This window comes from Orbicella franksi, chromosome 6 (genome assembly GCF_964199315.1).
Source record: "Orbicella franksi chromosome 6, jaOrbFran1.1, whole genome shotgun sequence".
Lineage (NCBI taxonomy): Eukaryota > Metazoa > Cnidaria > Anthozoa > Scleractinia > Merulinidae > Orbicella > Orbicella franksi.
The window spans coordinates 2,655,646-2,682,031 of record NC_138150.1 but is presented as its reverse complement, the minus strand read 5'-3'; the positions used below and the strand labels follow the sequence as shown (position 1 = coordinate 2,682,031).

General features: G+C 38.7%; 1 protein-coding gene across 3 annotated transcripts; it reads left to right on the top strand.

Annotated features, from left to right (window-relative positions):
- Positions 1-779: 779 nt before the first annotated feature.
- Positions 780-25,101, top strand: LOC145489812 (MAP kinase-activating death domain protein-like). 3 transcript variants are annotated; one of them, XM_081468866.1, is made up of 24 exons: positions 780-1,881; positions 3,933-4,181; positions 4,339-4,419; positions 4,886-5,209; positions 6,294-6,360; positions 6,451-6,862; positions 7,555-7,712; positions 8,883-9,047; positions 9,687-9,777; positions 10,115-10,295; positions 12,876-12,998; positions 14,133-14,418; positions 15,023-15,255; positions 15,810-15,987; positions 16,637-16,847; positions 17,197-17,413; positions 19,908-20,015; positions 20,777-20,941; positions 21,184-21,256; positions 22,372-22,403; positions 22,873-22,947; positions 23,087-23,156; positions 23,288-23,334; positions 23,916-25,101. In XM_081468866.1, the coding sequence occupies exons 1-24, from the start codon at positions 1,042-1,044 to the stop codon at positions 23,991-23,993; spliced, it is 4,464 nt and encodes a 1,487-aa protein (XP_081324992.1). In that variant the 5' UTR covers positions 780-1,041; the 3' UTR covers positions 23,994-25,101. The 3 variants fall into 3 exon arrangements, with proteins under 3 accessions (XP_081324992.1, XP_081324991.1, XP_081324993.1); XM_081468865.1 differs by having other exon boundaries at positions 781-1,881; positions 7,555-7,826; XM_081468867.1 differs by lacking the exon at positions 12,876-12,998 and having other exon boundaries at positions 782-1,881; positions 7,555-7,826.
- The last annotated feature ends 1,285 nt before the right edge of the window (positions 25,102-26,386 follow it).

The window sequence follows — 26,386 nt, the reverse complement described above, 5'->3', positions numbered from 1 at the left end:
GGCCCTTTGAATTCATACACGCAATTTACATAAAAAAAGAAGAAACATGCATGTATGTTGGGCGGAGGCTGTATGGCCAGTGAATCAGGCCAGTTGGCAGATAGTAAACTGAAATGAGGGGGAAAATTGGGAAAATTTAAATAACTTTTGTATAATGACAAGCATGGAGACAGCACAATGATATTATGTTACGTGGCTCATTCAGTATTAATGATATGATATGTCCTTCTTCTGTCTGTCTTCCCTAAACTGGAACGACCGCTAATTTTTGTGGCGAGCGGAGCTTTCGTTTGGTGACACGCAGCAAGCCTGTTTAGTAAGAAAAATTTTAGTAAAATAACCCACAAATAAATGATTGATTAAAATAATATTAATAACTAGCCAGCGAACAGGCTTGAAGGGTCTGTCGACAGCGGCTGGAAGGACCGAGAAGGAACTGGAATTCCCCCGAGGGGGGAATTTACCGGCCTTTTTCTCTTCGCCCCATCCTCGACTAGAGGGTCTGTCCACAGTCTAAATAATAACGTGACTTTTTTTTCCTTTCTTTAAAATCGCCATTAGAAGCACTATGGCTTGTGTTTGTCTACGGTAAACATTCGTGGCGCCTAGTTTCTGTGAATACCGCTGCCGTGAATTAGCGGAAATATTTGAACTACGAGTCGAAAAGCACTTTCCTTTAGAATTTCTTGTCATTGCTAACGTCAAAATTTTTATTAAGACAACAAGTAAGTTCGTGCGACTTTTTGTCACGTTGTATGTTAGTGTCGAGCAATCGATCGGTGAAGAAAGAGCTGGAAGATGAATAAATTATTTATTCAATGCATGATCGTGACGTCACAACATGCGGGGTATCGCGTTATCACGCGTGAGGAAAACGAGAAATACTATCACGCCTGGTCGCTTTCAAAAACGCGATGTAAGCGTCGCAAATGTCCGACTAAACTGAGGGTACAATGGCTGTGGAAATCGCCATTATGAAGATATTGAGCATCGGAAAGTCTTGTTCGCGATTTAAATGGGAGACAAATTAAACTAGCAACAATGGGCTCTGGATCTCGAGCGATGCAGACGAGACTCATAGATTATCTTGTTGTCGTTGGTGTACGCAAGCCAACTCTCGATTCCACTGAGACGCCGGAGCTTTTGCGCCGCTTTCCGCAGAAAGACCACAAAGATTTCGTTCTACCAGGAGATGTGGTTTTCTTTTGCCAGCCTGAAGGATGCAGCACAGTGTCAAAGAAGTTCTCTCTTCGAGAAGCGAATTCGTTTGCGTTCACGTTAACTGAAAAAGACTCTGGCAAGGTTCGTTATGGGATTTGTGTCAATGTGTTTCGTCCCTGTTCGAATTTTGTGCACAAAGACCGAGGTGATGGCAAGGAAAATACGCTGACCATCCGGAAGAGATCTCGAAGTTTTCACAACAAACGGGATTTTTGTATGAGCTTGACATCCTTGTGTATCATCTCGCATCATCCTTTCTTTCCGACCTTCAGGGAGTGCCTGTTTTTCCTTCGTAAAATGATCGACTCCAGAACGGGAATCGGTGGCAAAGGTCTGGATAAGAACGACAACGTTGTACCAGGACTACATAGCTGGTCTGTGTTTACTTGCACAGAGGATCAGAAAACAAGCCATTTGGCCCGCGACATGGAGGAGGTAGAAACCTGGATTCAACGCCTGCTTCTCGCTCAGGCTCCCATGCCAGGCAGAACAAGAGTCGAACTTCATCTTCATTCGCCCGACTCCTATCCTCCTTTGACTTTTGCTATACCGGAATTGAACCGATTTTCGCTGGTAGATTTTCCAATTCATATACCTTTGGAGCTTCTTGGCGTAGAAACATGCCTGAAGGTTTTAACGTGCATTTTGCTAGAGCACAAGGTGAGTGTTGCTTCCATCCTCAATCCAAAACAAATAGTGGTCGATCTTGCCGAGCAGGTGGAAATTGAAAAGTTTAGAAGCCTACAATCCTCACTTTCGGGCTGTGGTTTTATTGAAGTGAAGTGTAAATTTGCGGAGATAAATTTCAGCTAATTAGCAGCACTTTTATATAAAGTCCCAAGGGGAACTCGGGAGAGAAGGAAACACAATTTTAAAGTAGTAAACATTTTTGCAAGCTTGTGTCATCTCAGTAAGACTAATTTACTAAATCGTTAATTTGGCAGAAAAATTGTGGCAGATTTTGATCTCTACGCTGTTAAATTTGTATATTCTCATTTGAATTTTAACTCGTACGACTTAAAATATGAAACATAATAAACGAGAAAATATTCGGAATACTTTTGAATAAATCTTTCATTCACCTGTGCTGTCTTGAAACTTGAGTTTGATTTGTTGACAGTACGCGGTTTAGAAGCCGTATTTGTTTACACTAGGAATTTGTTGATCTTGCCGAATTAAATGACCAGTGCTCGGTTTTTGTTTGCTTTATGAGTAAACATTGGCGAGTATGACTTTACTGAACAAAGAAAATAGAAAATGATATGAAAAAAATGAACATATTTTTTTCAGAATCAAAATGGTTTGGGGATATAAAACACGTCGTATTTATTCACAGTCAGCGAATTCTGTAATAAATTGTTTGTCCATTATTTTGCATTAAGGTTCTCTTGAACTGCTCAGAGATCGAATGTTTTATATGTACAAGGGTACAACAAGAGTTCTATTCTGTCTGGGATCGTACATTCTCTCAGCAAATGGTGTCTACAATGAAATTTTTATAATCATCTAATAATATATTCTCAGTGAAAATTATAAAACGACAATGCTAAAATGTAGGCTATAACAAGTACAGTGCTTGCTGTTTTTACAAATGTAACTTGTCACCATTTGACAAAGCCAGAGAGAGCCTTCCTAATAAATTATCATTATTTTAATCTTAAAGTAACTAAACTTAACACTGCGAAAGTTGCCATGTCATTGCAGCCTGATGCCATGAAGTATTTCATTTGCTGAGCCAACATAAAAACTGACGCCAACAGTTTGACAGCTGTGAGAGCTATCTCACCTTCAATGCCAACAAACTGAGAATAATACTATTTGTTTTGTACAGCATAACTTCTACTATAAACAAACAAATTATCATGTGTTGTGTCGTAGTACTGAGTGGAGGGCTATAATAAATATTGAGCAAGCAAATTTGGCTAGTAATTTTAAATTGGCAGAGAGCTTGCAATGCTATTGTGATTTTAAATTACTCTATGTTGTAAGGCAAGGAAAAGAGACAGTGTTATGTACAAATGACAGAGAGAAAGAGCGTGAAGAAAATCCATTAAATTGTGTACATATGGGTTATTGACTGAGCGGTTAATATGGCTAGATATGGACTGAGATGGAGTCGAAAAAAAAGAAGAAAAAATGAGACCAATATCCAGCCATCTTGACAGAACAAGCTTGGTCAGTAAAGGATTGATTATGTGGCATTTGGGGAAATGTTTCCTGTGGGACACAGCAGATAGTCCTGAACGGGCAGGATGGCTCTATCTTGCCCCTTCAGTTAGCCAATCACAGCGTAGGATTTGGTTCATCTTGCCCGCTCACGGAGCTAGCCATATAATAAATGTACATTATTGAGGCCAAATGCCGCAGGTGAAAATTTCAAAGATTCGGTAGAGAGAGTTTAAAATTGGGAGGCAAAATGGTTGGTATATTGGACTGCAGATCAAGAATTCCAGATCTCCTGCTGGGTCATGGAGTGGTGTTCTATTTTCACTGCCCCTCTCCACCCATGACAATCTGACAGAATGCTTGGGAGGGGGCGCAAGGGAAGGAGTAGCCTGTAGTGGACAAGTATATCACCCTTTCTGGGGGGAACAGTACTGCTTGTCACTTAATGGCATGAAAACCAAAACAAGCCATGGTTGCAGCCTGGGCCATTTAAGATGACTTGATGTTTGGACACCTGACAGGTTTTACTTTTGATATTTCTACAGGTTGTAATTCAGTCCAGAGATTACAATGCCCTGACCATGAGTGTAATGGCCATCACGTCTCTTCTGTATCCACTCGAGTACATGTTTCCAGTCATCCCTTTACTACCAACATGCATGAACAATGCTGAGCAGCTGTTATTGGCTCCCACTCCATTTGTGATAGGTGTGCCTGCAAGCTTCTTTCGTTACAAGTCTGAAGGATTTCAGATGCCTGGAGATGTGTGGGTGGTCGATTTGGATTCTAACAAGGTACAGATATACAAGTACATTTGCATACAACAGACAATTTTAAGGTGATCGTGCTTTCAAAGTGAAATTCAAGAAAGTGTTGATGTAACATGGACTTTTAACATTCACAACATATTAAAGTTTGACCTTGTTGTCAATGCTTTTGTTGTTTTTACAGATCACAGTTCCTTTGACAGCAGATGAGCTGCCTCCATTGCCTCAACCAGAAGGTGCAGTGCTGATCAAGAATTTGAAGCTGGTAAGTTTGTAATTTACATTTCTCACAGACCACTAGGAGACAACATCACGTCATGTGTGCTTCCACTATCTGTTTGGTAAACAAACATAGTCCAGCACAGTTTTGTTTAACTGAGCCCTACAGGTACATGTACATGTACATGGTGGAGGCATGTTGGCCTCATGGTAAGAGCGCTCGCCTCTGGATCAATCAAGTGGTCTGGGTTCGAGCCCTGACCAGGGACATTGTGATGTGTTCTTGGGCAAGACACTCACAAGACTCTCACAGTGCTTCTCTGCACCCTGGTATATAAATGGGTACTGGCAAAGTTAATGCTGGGGTGCAACCCTGCAGTGCACTAGTATCCCATCCAGGGGGGAAAAGAAATATTCCTAGTCACTTCATGCTACTGTTGGGCCATGTGGATTGTATGCAGACTTAACCTTTTTACATGTGCACGACACTCACAGAAGTCTTTCCATGACAGGCTCTTCAAGCACTCAGTATGCCACCACAGACTGTGATAAATCTAAATCACTCTGCTATCCTGGATGATCTCAGTCCCTTGACTCCTCCTGGTGTGAATGGTACCACAGCACCAGTGTATGGGAATGATGTGGATGCAGTCGACATAGCTGTGAGGGTTGCAATGGTGAATTTTTTTTCATCACCAAACATTCTTGGAGGTATCAAAGAACACACAAGAACTCTGAGGCTATACTCTCGCCCTGTTGTGGCACTCCAGAGAGGGCCATTCTTGAAGTCAAGACCAGAGCTATCTGATTTTGTTGTCAGACTTTCAGAGAGCCAGGTAGGTAAAAGAGTAATATTTTAATGCTATAGAGTTTGGTTACTGTGCTAAATTATTATTTTGATTGTGACCTATTTCGATAAGGATTATGTAAATCAAAGAGGGCGTATATCACTCTTTGAGCTGATTTTTATTTTTTGCAGGATTGAGCTAAGTTTTGGCAGACTGACTTGTTTTGATATGAAAAGCATTGTTCCATAATTGTTTTTGTTGATTTCCACTTTGTTTTTGAGAAATAACATTTGCAAAAAACTCAGTTTTCTAGCATCTTTTGGAGTAAATCCTTCAAAGTTGGATTTCCACACAACACGAACTTAACAGTTACTTTTGGCAGCTTCGACAGGACAGGTTTATTGAAATGGATGGTTTGGTTTTTGAAAGAAGTAGAGAAACAGACTAGAAAAAAAAATTGACTGACGCAACGGTGCCACAACAAAACAAACTCGAATCTGGCCCATTCAGCACCTTATTCACTTGCGCTAACAAAGCAACAGTAAGAGAGTAGCCTAATTATAATAAAATTTGTATCAGTTCAAACAACTAGAAGAAATGCCACACTTCGGTAACTTCATCGTTTAGCGAAACAAAAGGTTTCTTTTGTTTTTCATTCAACAATCTCCAAAAGATGCCCTTGGAAAACTGAGTTTTTTGCATTACGTTATTTCTCGAAAACAAAGCGCAAATCAACAAAAACAATTATGGAACGTTATTCATGTCAAAACAAGTCAGTCTGCCAAAAATTAGCTTGATCCTGCAAAAACTGAAAATTGGCCCAAAAAGAGATACAGTATATGCCCCTTTTGGACGAAATCCTTCATTTAATATTGTACTCTCTAAAGTGTCCATTAATATAATTATTTTGAACCACTCTTAATCTGATAAAAAAAAAAATGAAGTGTGCTATGGTCTGTCTATGATCAATCAAACGTTATTGTCAGTAATACAGTAAATTGCATGTAGCAATAGTTGATTCACTGATATAGATAGTGTGTGCACATGTTTACAGTCATTGTGATATTTCATTTCATTTTGAAAAACAAATGATTTCCATACTTGATAATTTAGTAATAACTTTTTTTTTCAGTCACTAGAATATTATGGAGAGTGGCTGGTATATCCATCAAACACAGTCTTTTTGAAGGTTCTCAAAGGTGAAGAATTCTCTGCATAGTGTGCATTTTGATTCTTATTGGCTTGTTTTCTTGACAATTATGTATCAATGTTGTATTATTTTTTTGTAGGTATCTATGATCCTCAAGTTATTGGAGACAAAGCCAAGTGGTTTGCTAATGACCTAGAGCCTGTTGTCTATCAGGTTTTTGACTCAAATTCGAAGATCTACATGGAACCTTGGATCGATGTCGACTATGAACCCAGTTTGATTTTTGATGAGGAAGAAGTCACTCCCAACAATGATGAAGATGATGACAGTAGCAGCTGTCACAGCTCCGTCAGTGACCTTGTGCAAAGGATGATCAGTGGAGATATTAATGGGTCCTCACCAAGTGGTCTCCACACACCCCCGTTTGCTCCTGTGAGGGCATCATCTCCACTGCCAGATTTGCAAGCATCCTTTGCTTTGCCAGGCGCTCCTGTAATGATGGGAAACATGCTTCTCGATAAGAAGAAGAAAGTGTCAACCGGTAGTACAAGGTAATAGCCACAACAACAACGACAACAACAGCAACAGCAACAAATTTGTTACTACATACATATACAGTAAATTTTCTCTTATACAGGGTGATTAATAACAGCCAGTGTTTGACAAAATTTTTGTTATTTTAATTACCTGACAGAAGGTATGGACCTTTTTACGGAAGTCATGCAACATCAACAATTTTTTGTACTTTTCAAATTAACAAAAAAAAAACCTCCCTAGTTCAATTTATCTTGTCAAATTTAGTAAATCTACAAAGTTTTATAAGAATCCATCCAACTGACAATGAAATGTATGCCAGAGGGCAAGCGTTGCCCCTGGCATACATTTCTTTGTAAAATTTGGCAACTTTGGGATGCCATATTTTTGTGAGTTTGCAACGGATTCTAATCAAACTTCACATATTTACCAAATTCGGCACAATAAATCAAGTAGTACAGTTTATTTTTTGTTTGAATGAAAAAGTTAGAAAAGCGTAACAGGGATAAAGAGGTCCATTACTTTCATAACTTTCTTTCACTGATCTGTTATTACTCACTGCAAGACAGTAGTGGCTTAGCCACTCTTGGCTAATACTGCATATTGGAAAATCCTTGCTTTTGTGATATCGCAACTGATCAACTGTACACCCTAATATCCTGAGAATGGGCTTGCCGCTAAGAATTTGTTTCTTTGTGTATTGTTTCAGGACAGATCATTCTGATGCCACCACTGACTCAGCAGCTTGTTTACTGAGCAGTGACTCATGCTCGGTGCAAGATGACGACAGCGAAGATTTTATATATTCTGTGTCCAACCCTCCCACACCCAATCAGACCAGGAAAAAAATGACTTCAGATGCAGAAAGTGAGAACACTTTTGTCTCTGGTACCTCCTCGCATTCCAGCTCTTCCACACATACCATGTCTCCAACAGATAAACAGACTAGTATGTTCACTAACAGTACTGAAGCTGTGTTAGGTGAGACCACATCTTCATCAGCTTCCACCTCTCAAAAATTGTCACTCTAAATGTCAATGTTCAAATGTCATTCTCATCATTAATTTCCTCTTTTATATATCGAATCTAAATGGTTTAAGATTACCATCTAGGCTATTTCTCTTTAAAAGCCACTTGTTCCCAAAGTTCTCAAATTAGTTTGATACCTGTAGTCCGAACACTGTATTTAGTGGCCACCCCTGTTAAGCGGCCAGTTATTTAAGTCCTGAAATTATTGTCAGGAAAATAATGTAAATAAAACCTATATTAACCAGCCACCTGTATTAAGCAGCTGTGGCCACCTTTTGGTCATCCCGATGAGGGTTTTCTATTTCTATTGTCTTTACCCCTATTTAACGGCAACCCAAAATTTAAGAACTTTGTTTTGGAAAAGGTGATGGCAGATAAGAGTCTGAAATAGAAGGTGATGACTGATAAAAACATTCAAATGCAAGTTTATCATGATTGTCTTGAAGTGACTCCATATTCACTGAGAAATTAACCTGATGGTGAAAAATATTCAAGGTACACCAACCTCTATTAAGCAGCCAACCCCTGTTAAGCTGCCACCTCCCATTTCCCTGGGGGTGGCTGCTTAAAAGGGGTTCAACTGTAGTTTTAAAAGGCAGTAATGGTCAATGCTTTCATAAAAGCAAGTTGGTTTGTTGCAAACTAGAATAAATTATTTTTAAGTGTGTGTAACTCACTCTCTCCATTCCAAGCTTTTTACTGTTGTAATGCAAAAAATGTAATTTATTCTGTTGAAATAACAATCTATAGATATAGTGTGGAGAATAAATTGTGTAAGTTTAGTGGCTGGGTACATGTTAGAGTTTAGCTGGAGGCAACTCTAATATTATTTTGATAACTATAACATTATTGTTTTTATGTGTTTATCAGGTCTGGCAGGACTGCAATTAAATTTCCAATCTCATTAAAATACTTTGTATGGGTGTAACCACAAATTATACATTTAACATGGATATATAAACTTAATACCTGTAATTCCTTATTTTTGTTTTATGGTAACATTTTCAGGTTTGTGGAACAGTTTCAAAAAATCCACATTCAACGTAGCAAAACCATTGCAGCAGGAAAATGCAGAAAGGTCCCCTCTCAATGGCTTTGCAAAGAAAATTCCTTCAAGTCTCCCACCAAACAAGCTCTCTCCACAAGAAGAAAAACCTTTCTTCCCTTTTCCAGGTAATCGATGCTAACATTTTAATTGCACCTGTTGTAGTGGTGAACTTACAACTTGAAATGTCAGTACCCTCCCCACCCAGGAGGAAGTAACTGGGTGTAGAACCAGGAGAGTACCCCGTGATGGACTAGCATCCCATCCAGGGGGGAGAAGGAATAGTCCTAGTTGCTTCATACTACATAAAACTGGGATACATGTAAGCTCCTGCTCCATGGTCCTTGTACTATGATTCTTAGTTGATTAGTGCACAACAAAAGTTCGGTGACCAGGTTTTCATGTTCAACTTTTGTTGTTGTCATGGGCAACTGGCTCCATTTCCAGTGGCAACTTGTCGGCCTTTGACGTCATTGGTAGGAAAGCATGCGAAATTGCAGGCAAGGATATTGCTACCTTTGGAAATGAGGAAATTTCCCCATGGCAACACCATATTTTAAGTCCAAAACTTTGTTACCAAAGCTCTGTCACGCCTTGCTCAACTAATAATCACAGTATGCCAACTGCTGACTTTACCTTGCCTGACTGTAGTTTACATATACAGAAACTGATTGATATGTTGTGTTAAAGGTCATTTATGACTGTATAGATTTTATTTATTCAAAGTAAGAAAGAGGAGCTAATAAACTTATTTATTCTCATCTCAGGAATAAGGCAGAAGCCACCTGTGCCTGGTGAAAGAGTCCCAGGAAGACCTTTTTTGCCAAAACAAACCTCAACAGAAAAAGCTCTGCACAGGTAGAAACATTTACTCATAGTCTGTGTTAATATCTTTAATCAAAGAAATTAAAGATTGATGTGTTTTGACAACCATATGCACTTTGGGGAGGGGTTGGGGTACATTGGAAGGAGGGTGGTGCAGTGGGGCTAATGCTAAAACATGCGTGTCTATACCAACTAAATAGTAATTGCTTTAATAGAGGGAGCTGTGAATAGTCTTGAAGAAGAATGAATTGCCAAAAAATGTGCATTCTGCAAAAGTCACCACCCTCTTAAGTCTTCATTTTGTATTCCTTTAAGGATGAAATAAAGAGTATGCATAAAAAATTAATATACTCTGGCAATTATCTTGCAGTGAAAATCAACAGTTTCTGAAGGAGGTTGTCTGCAGTGTACTTAAAGGTGATGGTGTGGGCTGGCTTGTATCAAAGAAACTCCGCAAGCTGATGACGGATGAGGCATCGAGAGCTATGGTTGCCAATCGTCTTTACAGCGCTCCCTCAGCTGACAGGAACACAGATGCTGTGGATGACATGGTATGATAGAACCGTCATTACTTTGTGAACAGGATGATTGATTATTGGCTTAAAATCAGAATCATTCACAGTTATAAAGTGAATGTAACAGATACAGTACTGGCACTGCTTCATTCCAACCAGACTTCAATTTATCCATTTCAGACCGGAGTTAAAATCTTTACCCTACCTACAAGTTAGGTAGAGTAGAGAGCACTACACCCAACAAATTCCATTGTGGACTTTGATATCAAAACTGTCAGTGAAAAAATTGATTGATTAAAGACTCTCAAAAGATGATCTCTGGACAGTGAAAATGAAGATCTTCCCTGCAACGTGGTGCAATAATATCACATTGGCCCTCTATATGCTAAAAAACAAAAAATAAAATAAAATAAAACGTTATATACACACTCTTATACTAAGGTTACCTGAAGTCAACTTCTCATTCCACACCATATTCAAGCATATGATGAGCCTTATAATTTACAGTAACTTAACATGAATTGTCGGACTGTTGATGATATTAAAATAAAATGTTCATGATCACCCATATCCCATTGCATAAAGGGAGGCCAGTTATTTACTGATTGTAGGAAAATTAATGGTTCATGCAAGAACAGGAGAGAGGCTGAGCAGAAGACCTTGCAATCTGTGATATATGAGGCTACAAAGAGCCCTGCAACAATGGTTCTATTCTCGAAGAACATTTCACCATGTTAATGATGAGGGGTATTGCCTTGAAGTACGGTTGTAAGTGGAGTGTTTCTATTTGGCCTGACCATCACTCATTGTTCTCCTATGGGTGGATTTCCCTTCCTGTAGGGTTAAAATTAATGCCCAAGGGTTGTTTGAGTAGGTGTTTTTCTGTTGGGGCACCAAAATTATATGTCAAGGTTAGGGCTGTCATTAAGTTTTGATTCACCTGTAGCCTTGATCTTCACACCCATAACAAACTTGTTACTTTGTGGGTAAATTCTATCAACGACAGGCAACTTAACCCGTAGCATCAAGAACCAATCAAGCATACAGGGCTGTAACAGGTGTTATGGGTTACAGGCCTTAATGATTGCCCTGGAGGTGTTTTGTGACCAGGATATCAACTATGAATGAGTGTCCCATTAGTGCAACATTGGTCTGTCTTAGTAGACATACAGTTAGTTTAAAATTAATTGTATACATGTAGCTAGGGCACTATAATTAAAATGGACAATGATGTTAATTTGTACATTGTATGTTTGTTTCTATAATGTTTTCTCACTGTGCAGCTCGTCAGTAGCATAATTCCTTCGTCCATCCTGACGCAGTATACTCAGGGGCCTAATACAGGGTTCACTGCTAAGACGAATGTAAACACAAAACAAGATGCTCATAATACAGCTGTTAGTAATTTGTTAATTTAATATGCTCTAATTTAATAAACTCTTAAACTAATTTTAATAAATAATTCTGCTGTATTGCTCTATTTAAAATAAATTAGTAATGACTGGAATGCTGTAAACTTCCTTTTTCCTAAAGACTTTTGAACACTTAACACTAATTGAAAGTGATAAAATGTCAGATGTAACAATATATGTCATAGAAAACAAACTCAAAATGTCTGTAAACTTAACAACTGTGCAGTAGGAAGATCATGATTGGAAGAAATTATTATTGAGTTATAGTATTGGGGTCCATTTTTATCAGCTGGGTTTTGTACCTAAGATAATGGCATAAGGGGTATCTTTGCAAGAAGGGGAGCTTTCATATATATTTAAGGAAGTTTATGGTATGCCTATAACAAAATTAATCAAGAACATCTCTGTCATTTGGGTAGCACATGCAGTATTATGAATCCTGTCTGAGCTTTACTAATTCTCTCTATTTGATCTTTGCTGCTGGTTTGCTTTGTTCTTTATTGTACTTTTTTCTTTTACTTGCTTTGTGGTTTGGTCTTAGTCAGTGTTGTTTTCTGTGTGGCCATTTGTGTGGTTCTTGTGTAGTGTTGACAGCTTTGATTTATTTTTATCAAATACTATAATGATGGGTGAATAAAAAAAAATTAAAGTTATTCAATGAAATCAATAACTTAAAGTCAAAAAATAAACATATTCAATAAACATTAAACCAGAAAATGTGACACTGTTCAACATGTCATAAGTGAAAACAAGCCTAAAAGTTGTACGAGTGTATAGTGGTCTGACATCAGAATTGTTGAGGCAGCAAAGTATTTCTTGTTAAAATTTCTTATTACCCCATCCAAGACTTACTAGTAATTCAAACCTCACAACGTACATATATAGAACCTGGTGTTGGTTTTTTTTGTTGACGTTTTAGGCGAGCCATCTTATTTAAAACCCTGAGAAAGAACCACAACATAGCAGTTTTAAACACCTACAATTTATTTTTGTGATGGAATTTTAGAACCTTGTCAAGATTTGTTGCACTGAGTCAATGAATGCTAAGTCTTGTCAGTTTTTTGGTTTAAAACAAAAGTCTTGAGTTGTGCCATTGTACACCCCTAGATAACAAAGTTTGTGTTGTGTACAGTGTTGTGTGAGTCTGCATGCTGTCTTTATGCACTATGTTGTTACTAAGCTGGCTCTTCCATACATGCCGCAGCCTAAACTCTGGTGGAGTACCTTGTCCTCACTCTCTCTTGGATGGTCTGCACCTTCTCCTTCTTCTTCCACTTGGGGCACTGGGGCTGACTCAACCCAGCCTCCAGCCAGCCCTGAAGCCAAGGTAGGTGACCAATCTTCTTGCTCGGTCACCATGAGAGAAATTCAATTTACAAGAGCTTGTAATGTTTCTTTGGGTTCATGCCGTACTACATAATTACTACTGTAAAACCTATAAAATGTCAAATTAAAAATGTCATTGCATTATGTTAACAATAAATGAAGAATAGTAATAAATTAACCAATGCAACATTGGTTGATTAAAATTTATTAAAGACCTTAAAATGTTCCTTTAAATGCTAAAAGCCCATTTTGTGTTTGCTTGCCCCTTAATTCTTAAGTGATCAGCATCGTATTTCTCCTTACATTATTAATACATTGTCAAGCAAACAGGAGATGAGAATAAAGAGAATCATCAAGTAATGGGGACATTGTCCTGATCAAACACGAAATTCTCAAATGTATTTTCAGAACTACAGTGTATTATTGTAAGAAATGTATGACACTGTGTGACAAGACTAATAGGATTTTAAATTTCGGAGTTATGATTTAACGGGTTTATTTCTCATGTGCTAATTTTCAAAAAGAACAATTTAAATGAGTGAATAGTTAATAACAGATTGCTGACCATCTTGCAATAACTACATGGAGTATTTCTTCCTATTTATAAGATTCAGTTTCTACACAGCCTAGCTCTATTGTAAACTGTGGTGTTAAGTACTGGCTGGACAGTGTGGGGCAGATCTTATGTGAAATGTGTGATAGATAATTATCTAGGTTGGCAACTAAGAATGGAGAAAATATTAGTAAACATAAATGCAACATTCCTCATGCTACCAGAAGACTATAGACTTGTGACACTTCATAATATTTTTCCACATGCATTTTCTCTTTTAATTTAATTTCAGTGTATATGCTAGAAATGCTTCAGTGGTAGTAGTGCTCAATTTCCTTGGAATCAAACCCAGTCTTTGTTTCTGTAACCACTTTGTCAATAATTACAATTGTTGCACAACCTAGTAAGAAATTTAAACTTTTTTTTGCTATGACGCCATAAACCTTGTTATGCTTTCAAGTTACCTCCATAATAATAATTATTATGCAGGTAACTTGAAGCATAACATGTTTATCATGGAACACAAAATTCACAAGCTTAAATTATTTTTGTGTTGTCTAATTTAATCTGTTTGGTTTTTAGCGAGTTTCTCGCAGTGTCTACAGGGGAATGTTGGAAGTGTTGAAGGCAGCAGTGTCTGGTTTTGAAGTGAGTGTGGAAAACCATGGTATTGGAGGCATTGCATCTGCCTTCCAGTTCCTGGAAATTGCCCACACACACTACCACGGACGAGACATCCGGGAACAGATAGCCAAACTACGTGATGACGACGACAGCTTGTCAGTTATTTCCAACAGCGACAGCATATCAAACTTGTCAGATCACTCACGAGATATGTCTGCGGTCCAGTCCTGGGTTGCCGAGACAGGTTAGTGAATATTCAATATTCATTATTGTTTAATATTGAATTTTTTCCCCGCATTATAATAATTTTACAATGTGTAACTAACTTACATATTGGTACACCTTGTTGCAAATTACTGACTCACAGTAGCTGGGTTGTGATGGAACAATATTCCTGCCTTCCAAGAAGCAGATTTTAAAATTGTTTCTTACCATTAATTTATCTTAATCCTTAGGGTTTTATATTTATGGATTTTTTTCAGTCTAAAAAAGGTTCAATTTTCGAGGTGTTGTTTTTTTACATCATAGTTTTTTTTCTTGATCTCAGTTTACATATCTGATGCTGCCTCTGCAGATTTAAAGGAGCTCAGCCACGGTATTTCGAGCTATTTTGGCCGCGAACAGAATTACCTTTAAAAGAAAATATGACAATATTTGTTGACTAAGAAGGAAAAACACCAAAGAGATGATAACAAACCAGAAAGGAACAAGGATGGTTAGTGATGGAGAAGATTGACACGGATTACAAACAACGAACATAAAAAATTTAGGCTAAACTTTTCAAGATGTGCACATCGTGACGTAGCTCCTGTAAACTATGGTAAATTTTGACTTTCTCCTGTTGACAGGCAAGAGGCATGCTCTACTGAATGGCCGTAGTGACAGAGACGTGGAAATGAATACAACAAATAGTGAAATTGAAACAATAATGTCGTCTGTGCCTCAAGGCAAGCAGGATCCGAGAGCACCCCCTGAACTCATACGCTCTAATAGTGATGTGGCTGCACTGTTGAGTAGAAGAGGAAGGGAACTGAAAGATAAGATGGCCAGAAGTAGTTCCATTGATCCAACAAAGATTCAGGTAAACTCTGTCATGGCTTTACGTTTGAACTGAACAAACTTGCAGATTCGTTTGGCAAAAAAGCACACTGGCATAACAACGCACTGTTCAGTTGCTTCATTTGAATGGGAACACGCCAGGGTTTAGCACTCCTAGTTCACCATAACAAACAGGACCATGTACGTGTAACTGGTGAAAGTATTGCTCAATAACTTTCATTGGAATGGTCACACACTAGGGTTTTATCCACAGATGTAAAAGTTAGAACCACCTTGTACAGCATAGTAAACAATACCGCGTTAAAGTATTGCTCAATAGCTTTCATTTGAATGGTCACACACTAGGGTTTCATCCACAGACTTAAAAGTTAGAACCACCTTGTACAGCATAGTATACAATACCACATAAAAGTACTGCTCAATAGCTTTCATTTGAATGGTCACACACTTGGGTTTTGTCCACAGACCTAAGAGTTAAAACCACCCTGAACAACGCAAAATGTGCTGCCATTTCATGTTGGGTTGTAGCAACGTATTGCTAAATTTCTAATTGCGTGTAATGTCATGTTTGTGTAGGACCTAGCAAGAGCTAGTAGAGAAGAGAAACTGAGGCAAGACAGGTGTAAAAGTCCAGCCCTGGCTCACATGAAGCTGAATAACACTTTGACACGCCGTAACTCGTTTGACCGCCTGAGTCAAGCGTCATCTTCCATTCCTCCCAGTCCCTTGCTGAGAAAAAGCAACTTAAACAAAGGTAACGCTTGAAGATTGAGGTGATTTAATCGTTGTATGGTTTGGAGCTTATTTTGATTGCAACGGTACATATATATCTGGACTTGCGTATGACAACAACGAGGTTAAACCACACGGAAACCGCAAATTTGGTGCATTGCAGGTTTTTCTCCACCCTACAATTTACATGCAACCATTTATCCCGAGGGGGTACTCCCTTATATGGGATATATAGGTACGTGCGGCCCCAAAGGGTAGGGTTTTTTAGCCGTTTTAGTCAGAATAAGGTATCGATTGTGGCCATTTTGGTCTGAAATTGGGTATGGTCTTTGCATTCTAGTCTAGCCTTTGAATTGGGTATGCTTTTAGAGGAAGCTATCCTACCTGATAAAAGCATACGAACATTGCTTTTAACATTGGTTTAAACTAAATAAAAGGCAGTCTGAAACAGAATATTAATTTGAGGGTTACATCTTAAATAGGGTAAGGGATTTGGAAAGCGGGTCGTACACCCCACCCAATTTTTCTGAGAGTACCCTCCTTCCGGGCCATTTATATACGTAGCAGACAGAGTCACTATGAGTGTGAAGTATCGTGCCAAGAAAACAAACAGTCTATTTACCTCAAATCGTGACGATTATTGACTGTACTGTTTATTTCTTTTTTTGTAGGCTATCGTTATTACAATGGAGACATTTTTCCCGTGGAAGGGGATGAAGGAAAGAAGACTACAGGACGACGGTACCTATTTGAGGGACTGCTTAATGAGAGATCACCTGTGTGGGACAACATGGACTTCTGGGAAAACATCTTCCTTGACGCAGTAGCTGCAGAAAGAGACGCAGTTGGAATGGATCAAGGACCGGCAGAAATGATTGACAGGTAAACCAGTTTGAACCAGATCGGCATAAATTAATACAAATAAATTAATGAATTAACGTGAGCTACGTCACGGTTTGCGCATCTTGAAAAGTTTAGCCTAAATTTTTCAAGTTTGTCGTTTGTAATCCGTGTTAATCTTCTTCATCCATAACCATCCTTGTTCCTTTATGATTTAATATTATCTCTTTGGTGTCTTGCAACCTTAGTAAACTGCTATTTTCAGGTTTCCTTCAATTTTGAGTTGTTTTTTTTCCCGTGGCTAAAATAACTCAAAATACCGTGACTGACCTTCTGAAACCCAGAATTTGAATAAGGCTGATATTAATTTACTCCTGCATTTTTTCCTCAGGTACAGCTCGTTAGGTCCTGCAGAGAAGAAGCGTCTGGAAGAGGACGAGGACAGGCTTCTAGCGACCATGTTGTATAATTTAGTGGCGTTTATGATAGCCTTGAATGTCGACAAAGATGCGGTGAAGAAGAAAGTACGAAGGCTGTTAGGAAAATCACACATCGGGCTCTTACAAAGCCAGCAAGTCAATGATCTGCTCGATAACCTAAACAATCTGGTAAGAGGAAATATCTCTTATAGGTCAGTAAATTACCTGCAAAAAGTTTCGGACGACTTGAATTTGGACGCAAAAAATGTTCGAAAATAAAACCGTGACGAAAATTCGTCAGTGTTCGCAGACTAATAGGAGAGGGTAGGACGTAAGTTGTCATGATTAATTTTGCTTTTGGAGGAATATCATACCCTTTGCGCTGGTTGGAATTAGGTGATGAACAACAACTCACTTAACTGTAAAATATCAATAAGAAATCAAAAGTAAGAACACGCTCTTCTTGCGGACAGAACCCTTCTGCAAATATCGGCCGAGCTTACTGTTTTTGTCATTCAGCGACGTTCCTAAGCAACACTACGTCTCCTCATCTCCTCACGCTAGCGTGGCAATAATCGGAGTAGTCGTGAGTGTTCGTGCAAGTTTTTTATTGGATAGTAACAATCGGAAACTCGCCGAATGCTTCAACGGAGATTTACCGACACTCTTTCCCCCGACGAAAACAAGGAAACAAATAAAAAGGGAACAACGATGCTGGTGTCGCTATTTTTACAATTGATTTTAGTAAGAGAGGGACAAGGTCTGTGGTCCTAGTGCAGTGTCAGTTTAGTTATTTCTCTATTCAAACAGAGCCGGCAGCGGAGAGATCTTCCTCTTCGGGAGGAAATAGCTGGTTGATTTTCAAAAGTTTACCGAATTCTTTTTTCCCATATTTTTTTAAAGAACAAAACTCCTTATGGAGCTTTAACTTACATGTAAATAACCATTTGTATTATGTGACATCGCTATAGCAGTATCCATTATGTTCAGTTTTAATTTTATACAAAAAAGCGATGGTGCATCTCCATATAATTAGATTTCAACTGAATTTGCAAACGCAAGCGAAAAAGCTGCTTGGTTTAAGGACATTTTCATGTTTTTCTGCCAGTTGAGCATATTTTCAGGTCCATTACTCATAAGTTTTAGAAAGCATAATTCTGTTTTTAAAAATTGTCGATGCCATGCAAAATCAATTAATGACAGCTGTGTCTGAAAGGAACCTTTTAAAAAATGGCTGATCAAAGTATGAAATGTTAATTTGTCACTACGAAGAGATTAGCTTTTAGAGAAAAACTTTGCATTCGAAAAAAAAACAGTGAAAGTTTATTGACGTTTTAATTTTCATTGCGTTCACATGCTCGTAATACCTGTCAAAAACTGGTCTTTCCTTTTAGAATTATCTCATTAATAAAAGGAAATGGCATCGCTATAGAAACTTCTCTCTTTGGAAAGTATGTTTGATAAGTATTGTTCGTCGTTGCTCCTGAACAATACAGAAACAGAGAAAGCGTTAAATTAAGAACAAGCAGTTTTGTGTGGCGGCTAAAGAGAGTTTAAATTGGACTTAAAACAGCCAAGAACAATCAAGAGAATTAGTGCCTGTTGATTTAACCGATTAACCATGTGGTCGTGTTTGAGTTTAATTTTGAACGCTGGTGGATCTCGTCGACTGCATACCTGTGAGGTTAGTAATGTTGTGTCTACTTTCGTTGGGCTGTTCTGCTGCTGTTTAATAGTTTGAAGCCATATATTTTGCCGTCATCTACGTGGTTTTAATTTTTCTTGTGCAGTACTAGATGTGGAGATTTTCGTTAAATTTTCTTTCAGTCAATTTTTTGCGTTTCTGGTAGATCTGAATTATAATTCAGATATTCCCAGGTTTCAACAATGTCTATGGTACAAGCGATGTCAGAAAAGCAAACTTTATGAGATTTTGTTTTGTACAAAAACTGTATTCAGATAGAGTCGAGCTTATTTCTCACCAGCTCGATCGAACTAGGTAACAAGGATCTTAAAATTTGTACATTATTTAAAGGATAATTAATTCGAAGAAGCGTCGTGTTTTACATGCGCGTTTTTCGGCCATATGATCGGTTGGGCTCAAACAGAACTCGTCTATATTGTATAAACCATAGAATGTCTTGCCTTGAAATCCCCAGCTAACAATACTGCTTTAAAGAAAATTATTCTTTGAGAAGAAACTCAAATGAGTATCAATACTTCTGCAGAACACGAAGACTAATTCAGGGTTATAGAGTTAAGTAAACTTTATAACTACAAGTAGCCCGTGTTGGATTGTTCAGTACAGAGGAACAACGGCAATGAGCTGGGCTTTGTAATTTCCTCTCTCAGATTTCTTTCTATTCCGACAGGCTGTTGGCATGTCAACGAGCAAAAGCGAATATTATCTCTTAGTTAAGACTGTTTTCTCTTCTTGTTCTTCTTCAATAGTTTTTCAATGCAATTAAGCTTCACTCAGAAAGCATAGTTTGGTTCAAATACTTTTTTGGTCGGAAATCACCGTCAAGACCTTTATCGAGCTCGCGGTTTTCATGCAGTTGCTTAGCAACACGACTTAACCTCATGACGTCATGCTGACGTGCTTGCCACCGCTCGGGAACTCTTATTATACATACACAGATGTGTAATGTTGAATGTTTGTTTTGCTTTTAATCTGTGTTAGAATGGTAATGATATTGATCTCAAGCCAGCTGGGAGTCGCCAGATGTTGAAACATTCCTTCGTTGTCCATTCTGGAGATTCTATGAATGGAGATGTGTTTTTCATGGAGGTTAGTGGGCAAGTAAACGGACGCCTCTACGCCCGCGGGGGGGTGGGGGGGGGGGGAGGACTCCCTTATAAAAAGGACGAGGAGGCTTTTAGGGGTTAAAAAAGCGGTTGTGGTACTTCTTAGGATGTTTAGGCTCAAAACGGCCACAGAGCGAGCTTTTGCGGTACCTTTTAGGCTGTTGAGCCGAAAAAAGCATGACCGGAGATATTGTGTTGTTTTAGAATTGGTAACTCTTGGGGGTGAACAAAATTCAAGCCACACGCACAAAACAGGATCTTGGTTTTTCCTAGGGGTTCTTTTTGTATGGGAGTCCCCGCGGCCCCCCTTTAATAAGCTCGATTTATCATCCCCTAAAGACACGTCTGATGAAGTACCTCTCTAGTGATCAGGGCGGCGTCCCTGATTTCAAAATCGAACAACAGCTAATACCTGTGGTGAACCCTACAAAACAAGCACCGTTTGGGAACAGAGGCCAAGTTTATTTTAGTTTAAATTGGAATGAGATCGTGTTCTGCAATATTAAATAATCTCACTTGCTTGCTATTCAGCTGAGATATCTTCACTGATTGAATATTATTTTATTACCATGTGACCTACCCCAGTTAAAGGCGGCTTATTGTCGTAATTTGTTGTGTTATTTTGTTTTTCGCTGTTCACCTTCGTAGTTCGTAGTTCTAGAGCAAACCAGGGGAAGTCCTAGATTCTGACAATAAGTGTTAAAAGTCACATTTGATAGGAGGTGCTAATTGTGTTATGTACAGGTGTGTGATGACTGCATTCTTCTACGAACTGGAATGGGGGCCATAGTGGAAAGATGGTGGTACGAGAAACTGGTGAACATTACGTACGCTCCGAAGACAAAAGTACTCTGTCTGTGGTGCAGACAGAAAGATGAGACGATTCTGAATAAGTTTTGCACCAAGAAGGTAAATCATTTGTAACTAGAATATCTTTGCCACATTTAGCTTTTTAGCAAATCAGTTATTTTGTAATATGCAAGGGGTTGGTAGGTTTCTTCACATTTGCTCTATCGGTGGTCACACAACGCGTGACGTGACGATCTCGTAGACAAGCTGACTGGGGTTGTTCGCGTGATAGGCTTGGGAGAGCGTCCTTGACAGGTGAACTGTGGAAAGTTAAAGATAATTGTTTTGATTTTTTCCAACAGTGTAAAGCTTTGTACTACTGCATCAAGGAAAGTTTACAGAGAGCTGCAGACAGACTCAGTGACAAGGGAACAGGTTAGACGATAAGTGCAATTATTAAACGCCCCTGCAGGTGATGTTGCCTGCAATAACAACATTTTCTGCAATACGGCTTAAGTTGTTGGTTTTGTTGTGCATTTTTCAGTACCACTTTGTTTGAACAATTCTATGATTCTTAAATCCCTCTTCGCTTCAAGTATTGTCCAGTCCTACAACATGTATTGGTTAAAGAGGTTTTGTGAGATCTGGTAAAGGATCTAATGTACATGTAGAAACAAACCCGGATTGTTTTTGACACAATTAAAAGCTGCTCTAAGTACACTAACGTTCATTAATAATGTTATTATATTTATTGATCAATATTGGTCTTTCTTAACTAAAACAAGTTATGATGTGAATTATCGCTTGTTAGCGTGAAACTAATTGTCCAGAGTTTACTTGTTACCTTGTGATTGTTTGTATTCTTGTACACTAAGTTGTTTTTGTTGTGTTTGTTGACAGGTGTCCCTTGTGTGCGCGATACATGTGTAACTAGTGTCTTTGTATCTGTTCAAGTTGTGTTCATGTTTTGAACTTTCAGCTAAACCTGATATTTGCTGTTTCCTGTGCCTTGTGTGACGGCTTGTGGTTGATGTTTAAGTTAATACATGCCGAACCATGTGTCTAAGTACCATAACCTTTAGTCTTTTGTTTGTTGTCGCCAGTAGTTGATATAGAAGGACTATACAACTTTGCCACATGCGAATTTTGTAGCGTGCTCATGCAAAGATCGCATACAACCTTCTTCACTGAACACTCTCTGACGCTATTGTTGTTATAGGGTTTATAACAAGATCGCACAATATTTTCCGTGTCGTATACAACAGACGCAAGAAACTAGTAGCTTTAATTTACACCAAACAATTTCGAGTCATTGAGTTTTCGTAAGCTTATGGCTTGTGATAAAATTGTGCCGTCTCATTCGGCAATTCGATACCGAATAATTTGAATTTTGTGCTTGCTTTGGCGACCAACACTGCTGTAGTTCCAAGACGACTGTATAGTGCATGTCAGTTATCTCTTATGATGTTGGTATTAATATTTTAAGAGACGGTTTCCTGGAACGCTCAAACTAGACCATTTTATGTACTTACGTCTGTAAATATTTACAGGAGTTCAGCTCGGGGGAGAATTTCCAGTCAAGGTTAGTTTCACTTTCATGTATCGCTAGTTATCTCTTGCTTCCAGTATGTTCTATCCTGTTGTGGCCTATTATTTAGAATAAGCAAAAAATTAAGAGTAATGTTCCTTTTAAGGGCAAAACGTGAGATAACACTGACGTGGGGAATAATCAACGATGAGGGGACCAGTCATATTCTCTTATTTTCCGATAGGGGTGATAAACGTTTTCATTGTTTTAACTTCTGTTGTGATTTCGTCTCTTACTAACTGCAGAAAAGAGCACGGTTGAACAACACGGTTTTATTTGAACTGTAAAATTAACTTAATTACTAATTAAACAATAAGTAAATTAAAAATACATACAGTTGCTGGTCACCCAAAATAACTAAAGAGCCAAACTAGTTGGCTAAACTAGTTGCTGACCGCTGACCGTTGAAGCATTGAATTTTCAGCTACAGTTCTGTCAACTGTCGTTTTATTCTTTTTCGCAGGATCTTAGTACTAATGAAAGTGGTCTTCTACAAGTTACACTCGAGGGAATTGGTTTGAAGTTTGCCACACGTAGGGTGAGTTGGGTAATTCCTTCAGCTGCGAGGCATGCTTCTAACTTTCTTGTTAACACGAACAGAAACATTTTTGACTGCTACGTAAGTTGTTTATTTATCGTTTGTTGGTTTAATATTTTTTCATCAATTTTTTTTGTAGGTGCATATTGACTTGTGTCACATCAGAAATTGTTCCACGCAAGGAGGTGTGTTTCTCTTGGAGGAATTTGGTGAGTGTAAAGTCTATTGTAGCAAAAACCACTGCATGCCTGTAATTTAGCCTCGGAGAGTATTTTGGTCACAACAGTGAAGTTGAACTTGGTTGTAGAATGATAAATTAAGTTTCCTTATTTCGTTTCAGTGCCAGCAACACAAGGAACAATTCAGCACAGATTTGGTTCACAAATGGTACGTCATTTCAGAATAAACTCGTCTTTGTCCGTTACTAATACTTGTGAGTCCGTCATATCGGGATTGCGATGTTGTTACTGCAAACTGGACTCGCACGTTGAAACACAACCATGCAATGGTCACGCATGTAGCGCAGGGTTAAGCATCTAGCGCAAGTTTGCATGTGCAACGGAAGTACACACCCGTAATGAAAGTTGGTAACGCAGGTTCACACATGTAACGCATGCTCGCGCAAATAACGCAGATTCACGCGTGTAACGCACGCTCACGCAGATAACGCAGGTTCACGCATATAACGCACGCTGACGCAGATAACGCAGGTTCACGCATATAACGCACGCTGACGCAGATAACGCAGGTCCACGCATGCAACGCAAGACAACCTGTGCTTTCTCGTTAGTTCCAATCGCTTACCTTTCTACCTGCATTTTCGCTTGGGTCAGTAGTATTTGATTTCACAAAGTAGACATATAGACATATATGCATGCGTCCATGTGTGTCATGGCACGTGTGATCCATGAAGCAACTTGCAGTCCATTATTTCTTCCACTAAACGTACCTCTATGGATTTGTTTTAGTGCAATCAAATCTGCTATGCAGTGCTGTGCCTGTTTTCTTATGTGGCTGCATCACAGAATTCAAACAGCACTGGCTGAGGAACCATGGTCCAGTCGTGCGCATGCCTAGAACAGTGAAGATGACATTCTCGACACCAAGCTCGTTTCAGCGGCCGTGGACGAGGCTGCACACCAGGTCTCCTCCATCAGCCCTTCCTCCACCGTCAACAGAGACGGCAATATGTCACCATGGAAAGAACAATGGCTAGAAATGTTAAAATACAAGCGATAGTGAACGGGCGACTTGATCAGTTGTTTTCCTTTTTTAAACGATATACCACTTCTTCTCTTGTATATCTCTGGAAATTGTACCGACATAGTTATTATTACTAAGCTGCCATTTTATGCGCCTGTAGTTTTAAAAGTGACTAGACAGAACTTAGAACACTTAAAGGGACACTGTCACCATTCTCAGCATGATTTTGGAAATCTCAAAAACAGATATCGATCATTGGAAGCTGAACAATAATGGTTTTATTTTGTAGAGCAGTACTCGACAAATGATTAAAATCCATTAGGAAGTGAGGATGGCTAACGATGGCGAGGATGGAAACAGATTGCGATATGAATTTTTGAAAAAGCGTCAGGATGCAGTTTTTCAAAGGTTCAGGTTTTCCTCGAAAATCGTTGAAATTTTGCAAAAATGTTGCTGCAGTGTGGACTTTCTTCAAGAAATTGCTTTTAATCATTTAGTTAGAGCTGATTAAGTTCCTATTACATAAATTTAGGCACCATTTCGTGAATTTATAACAGTTTTAAGCAAATACATCGTGACAGTGTCCCTTTAAGAGAACACATCCTTGAGGAAAACGTTTCATCAATGTAAATACTCTGTATAAACTGAGGCCCCTTTCAGCTGCAACTCCTGTAGTAGGAGCTAAATACTGGATGGTGTATTTTAGTAGTAATGTAGAAGGCTTAAAGAAGCTCAGTCACGGTATTTTGAGTTATTTTGGCCGCGTACAAAATTACCTTTAAATTGAAAGAAACCTGAAAATAGTAGTTGACTAAGATAGAAAAACACCAAAGAGATAAAAATAAGCCTTGAAGGAACAAGGATGGTCAAGGATGGGAAAGATTAACACGGATTACAAACGACGAACTTGAAAAATTTAGGTTAATCTTTTCAACATGCGGATACCGTGACGTAGCTGTAAATGTGCGATTAAGCTCCTCTACTTTAGAAAGCGCACTGATTTGTACCGTTGAAATTGAGTTAGATCTACCGTGTTTAACACGATGCAGGCGCGAAATCGTTCTGTTGTCACCACCGAGAAAATTAAATTATTTAATTCGTAACTGGAATGAACAGACATACAGACTGCGAAGCGCCCCATTTGGCTTCTTAATGTTGTCATGAAAAAACTTTAAAAGGACTTTTGTCCTAAGCAACCAAATTTATTGTTAATATAAAGGGACTGCGTCGTGAGATCGCTAGTGGGGGTAATTGGAGTGCATAACAGTTAATAGTCCATTGCACTATTACGAAAGTATTACAAAACGCCTTATTTATTTGCTGTATGTAGCGAAGTGAGAATTAAGTTAATATAAAAACCTAAGCTAAGTTTTATGTAAAATAACTGAGACGCTTTGTCCATTCGTTCGGATTAAGTAAAAGCGAAGTAAGCAGAAAAAGACTGTTTTAAATTTAATTTATGCAGCAGGGTTTCTGAATAAAATATGTATTTTGTATTTGTCCTCGAGTGTGATAAATACATACCAGTTATACAACGCTTTAGAGTGGTATACCATGGAATATCCCACGAGTCACTTGTATCTTGTAAGTGACAAGTGGGATATTCCGTAGTATAGCACGAGAGAGCGTTAAATAACTATTTTATATACCATCCCCTAGAGAATACAATGTCCAAGACAGTGATACGCGCGGCGCATGATGGGAAGCTTGGGTGTAATACTGTACCGCTTTCCTATATTCTGATTGGCTGTAGTTTCTATGGCATGCTATAAACGTACGTATTCCACATCGGTACGTTTTGGGGCGCTTATGAGTGATCGATACACTAATCGGCGCCTGAATTTAGATTGATCACGGAGAAACGAGAAGAGTTTGTGTGGAATGGGCTGAGTCGTCTGAGACCACGTGATACACTATTTCCTCGGGACACAACATGAAAGGGTCTTGGGAACTAAAGGGCTCAGCAATCGCTTGGATGTTGTTCCTAGTAATCTCTACTCATAAAATGGCTATTAGTGTCCGCCCCTCTATATCTTATTAGATGTTTTGGTGTGTAGTATCGCTGTATATGTTTACGAGTTGTGCCGTTTTTGACGAGCCCGTATCTGGTTCAATTTATCACTAACCAGATTCTCCAATTCTGCTAAATAAAATCCTCTGTCTACTACTACTCGCTGTTGCAAAAATCCAAAAATGACCTACCGTAAATCCTCGAATTAGCGCCCGGGGCGCTTAT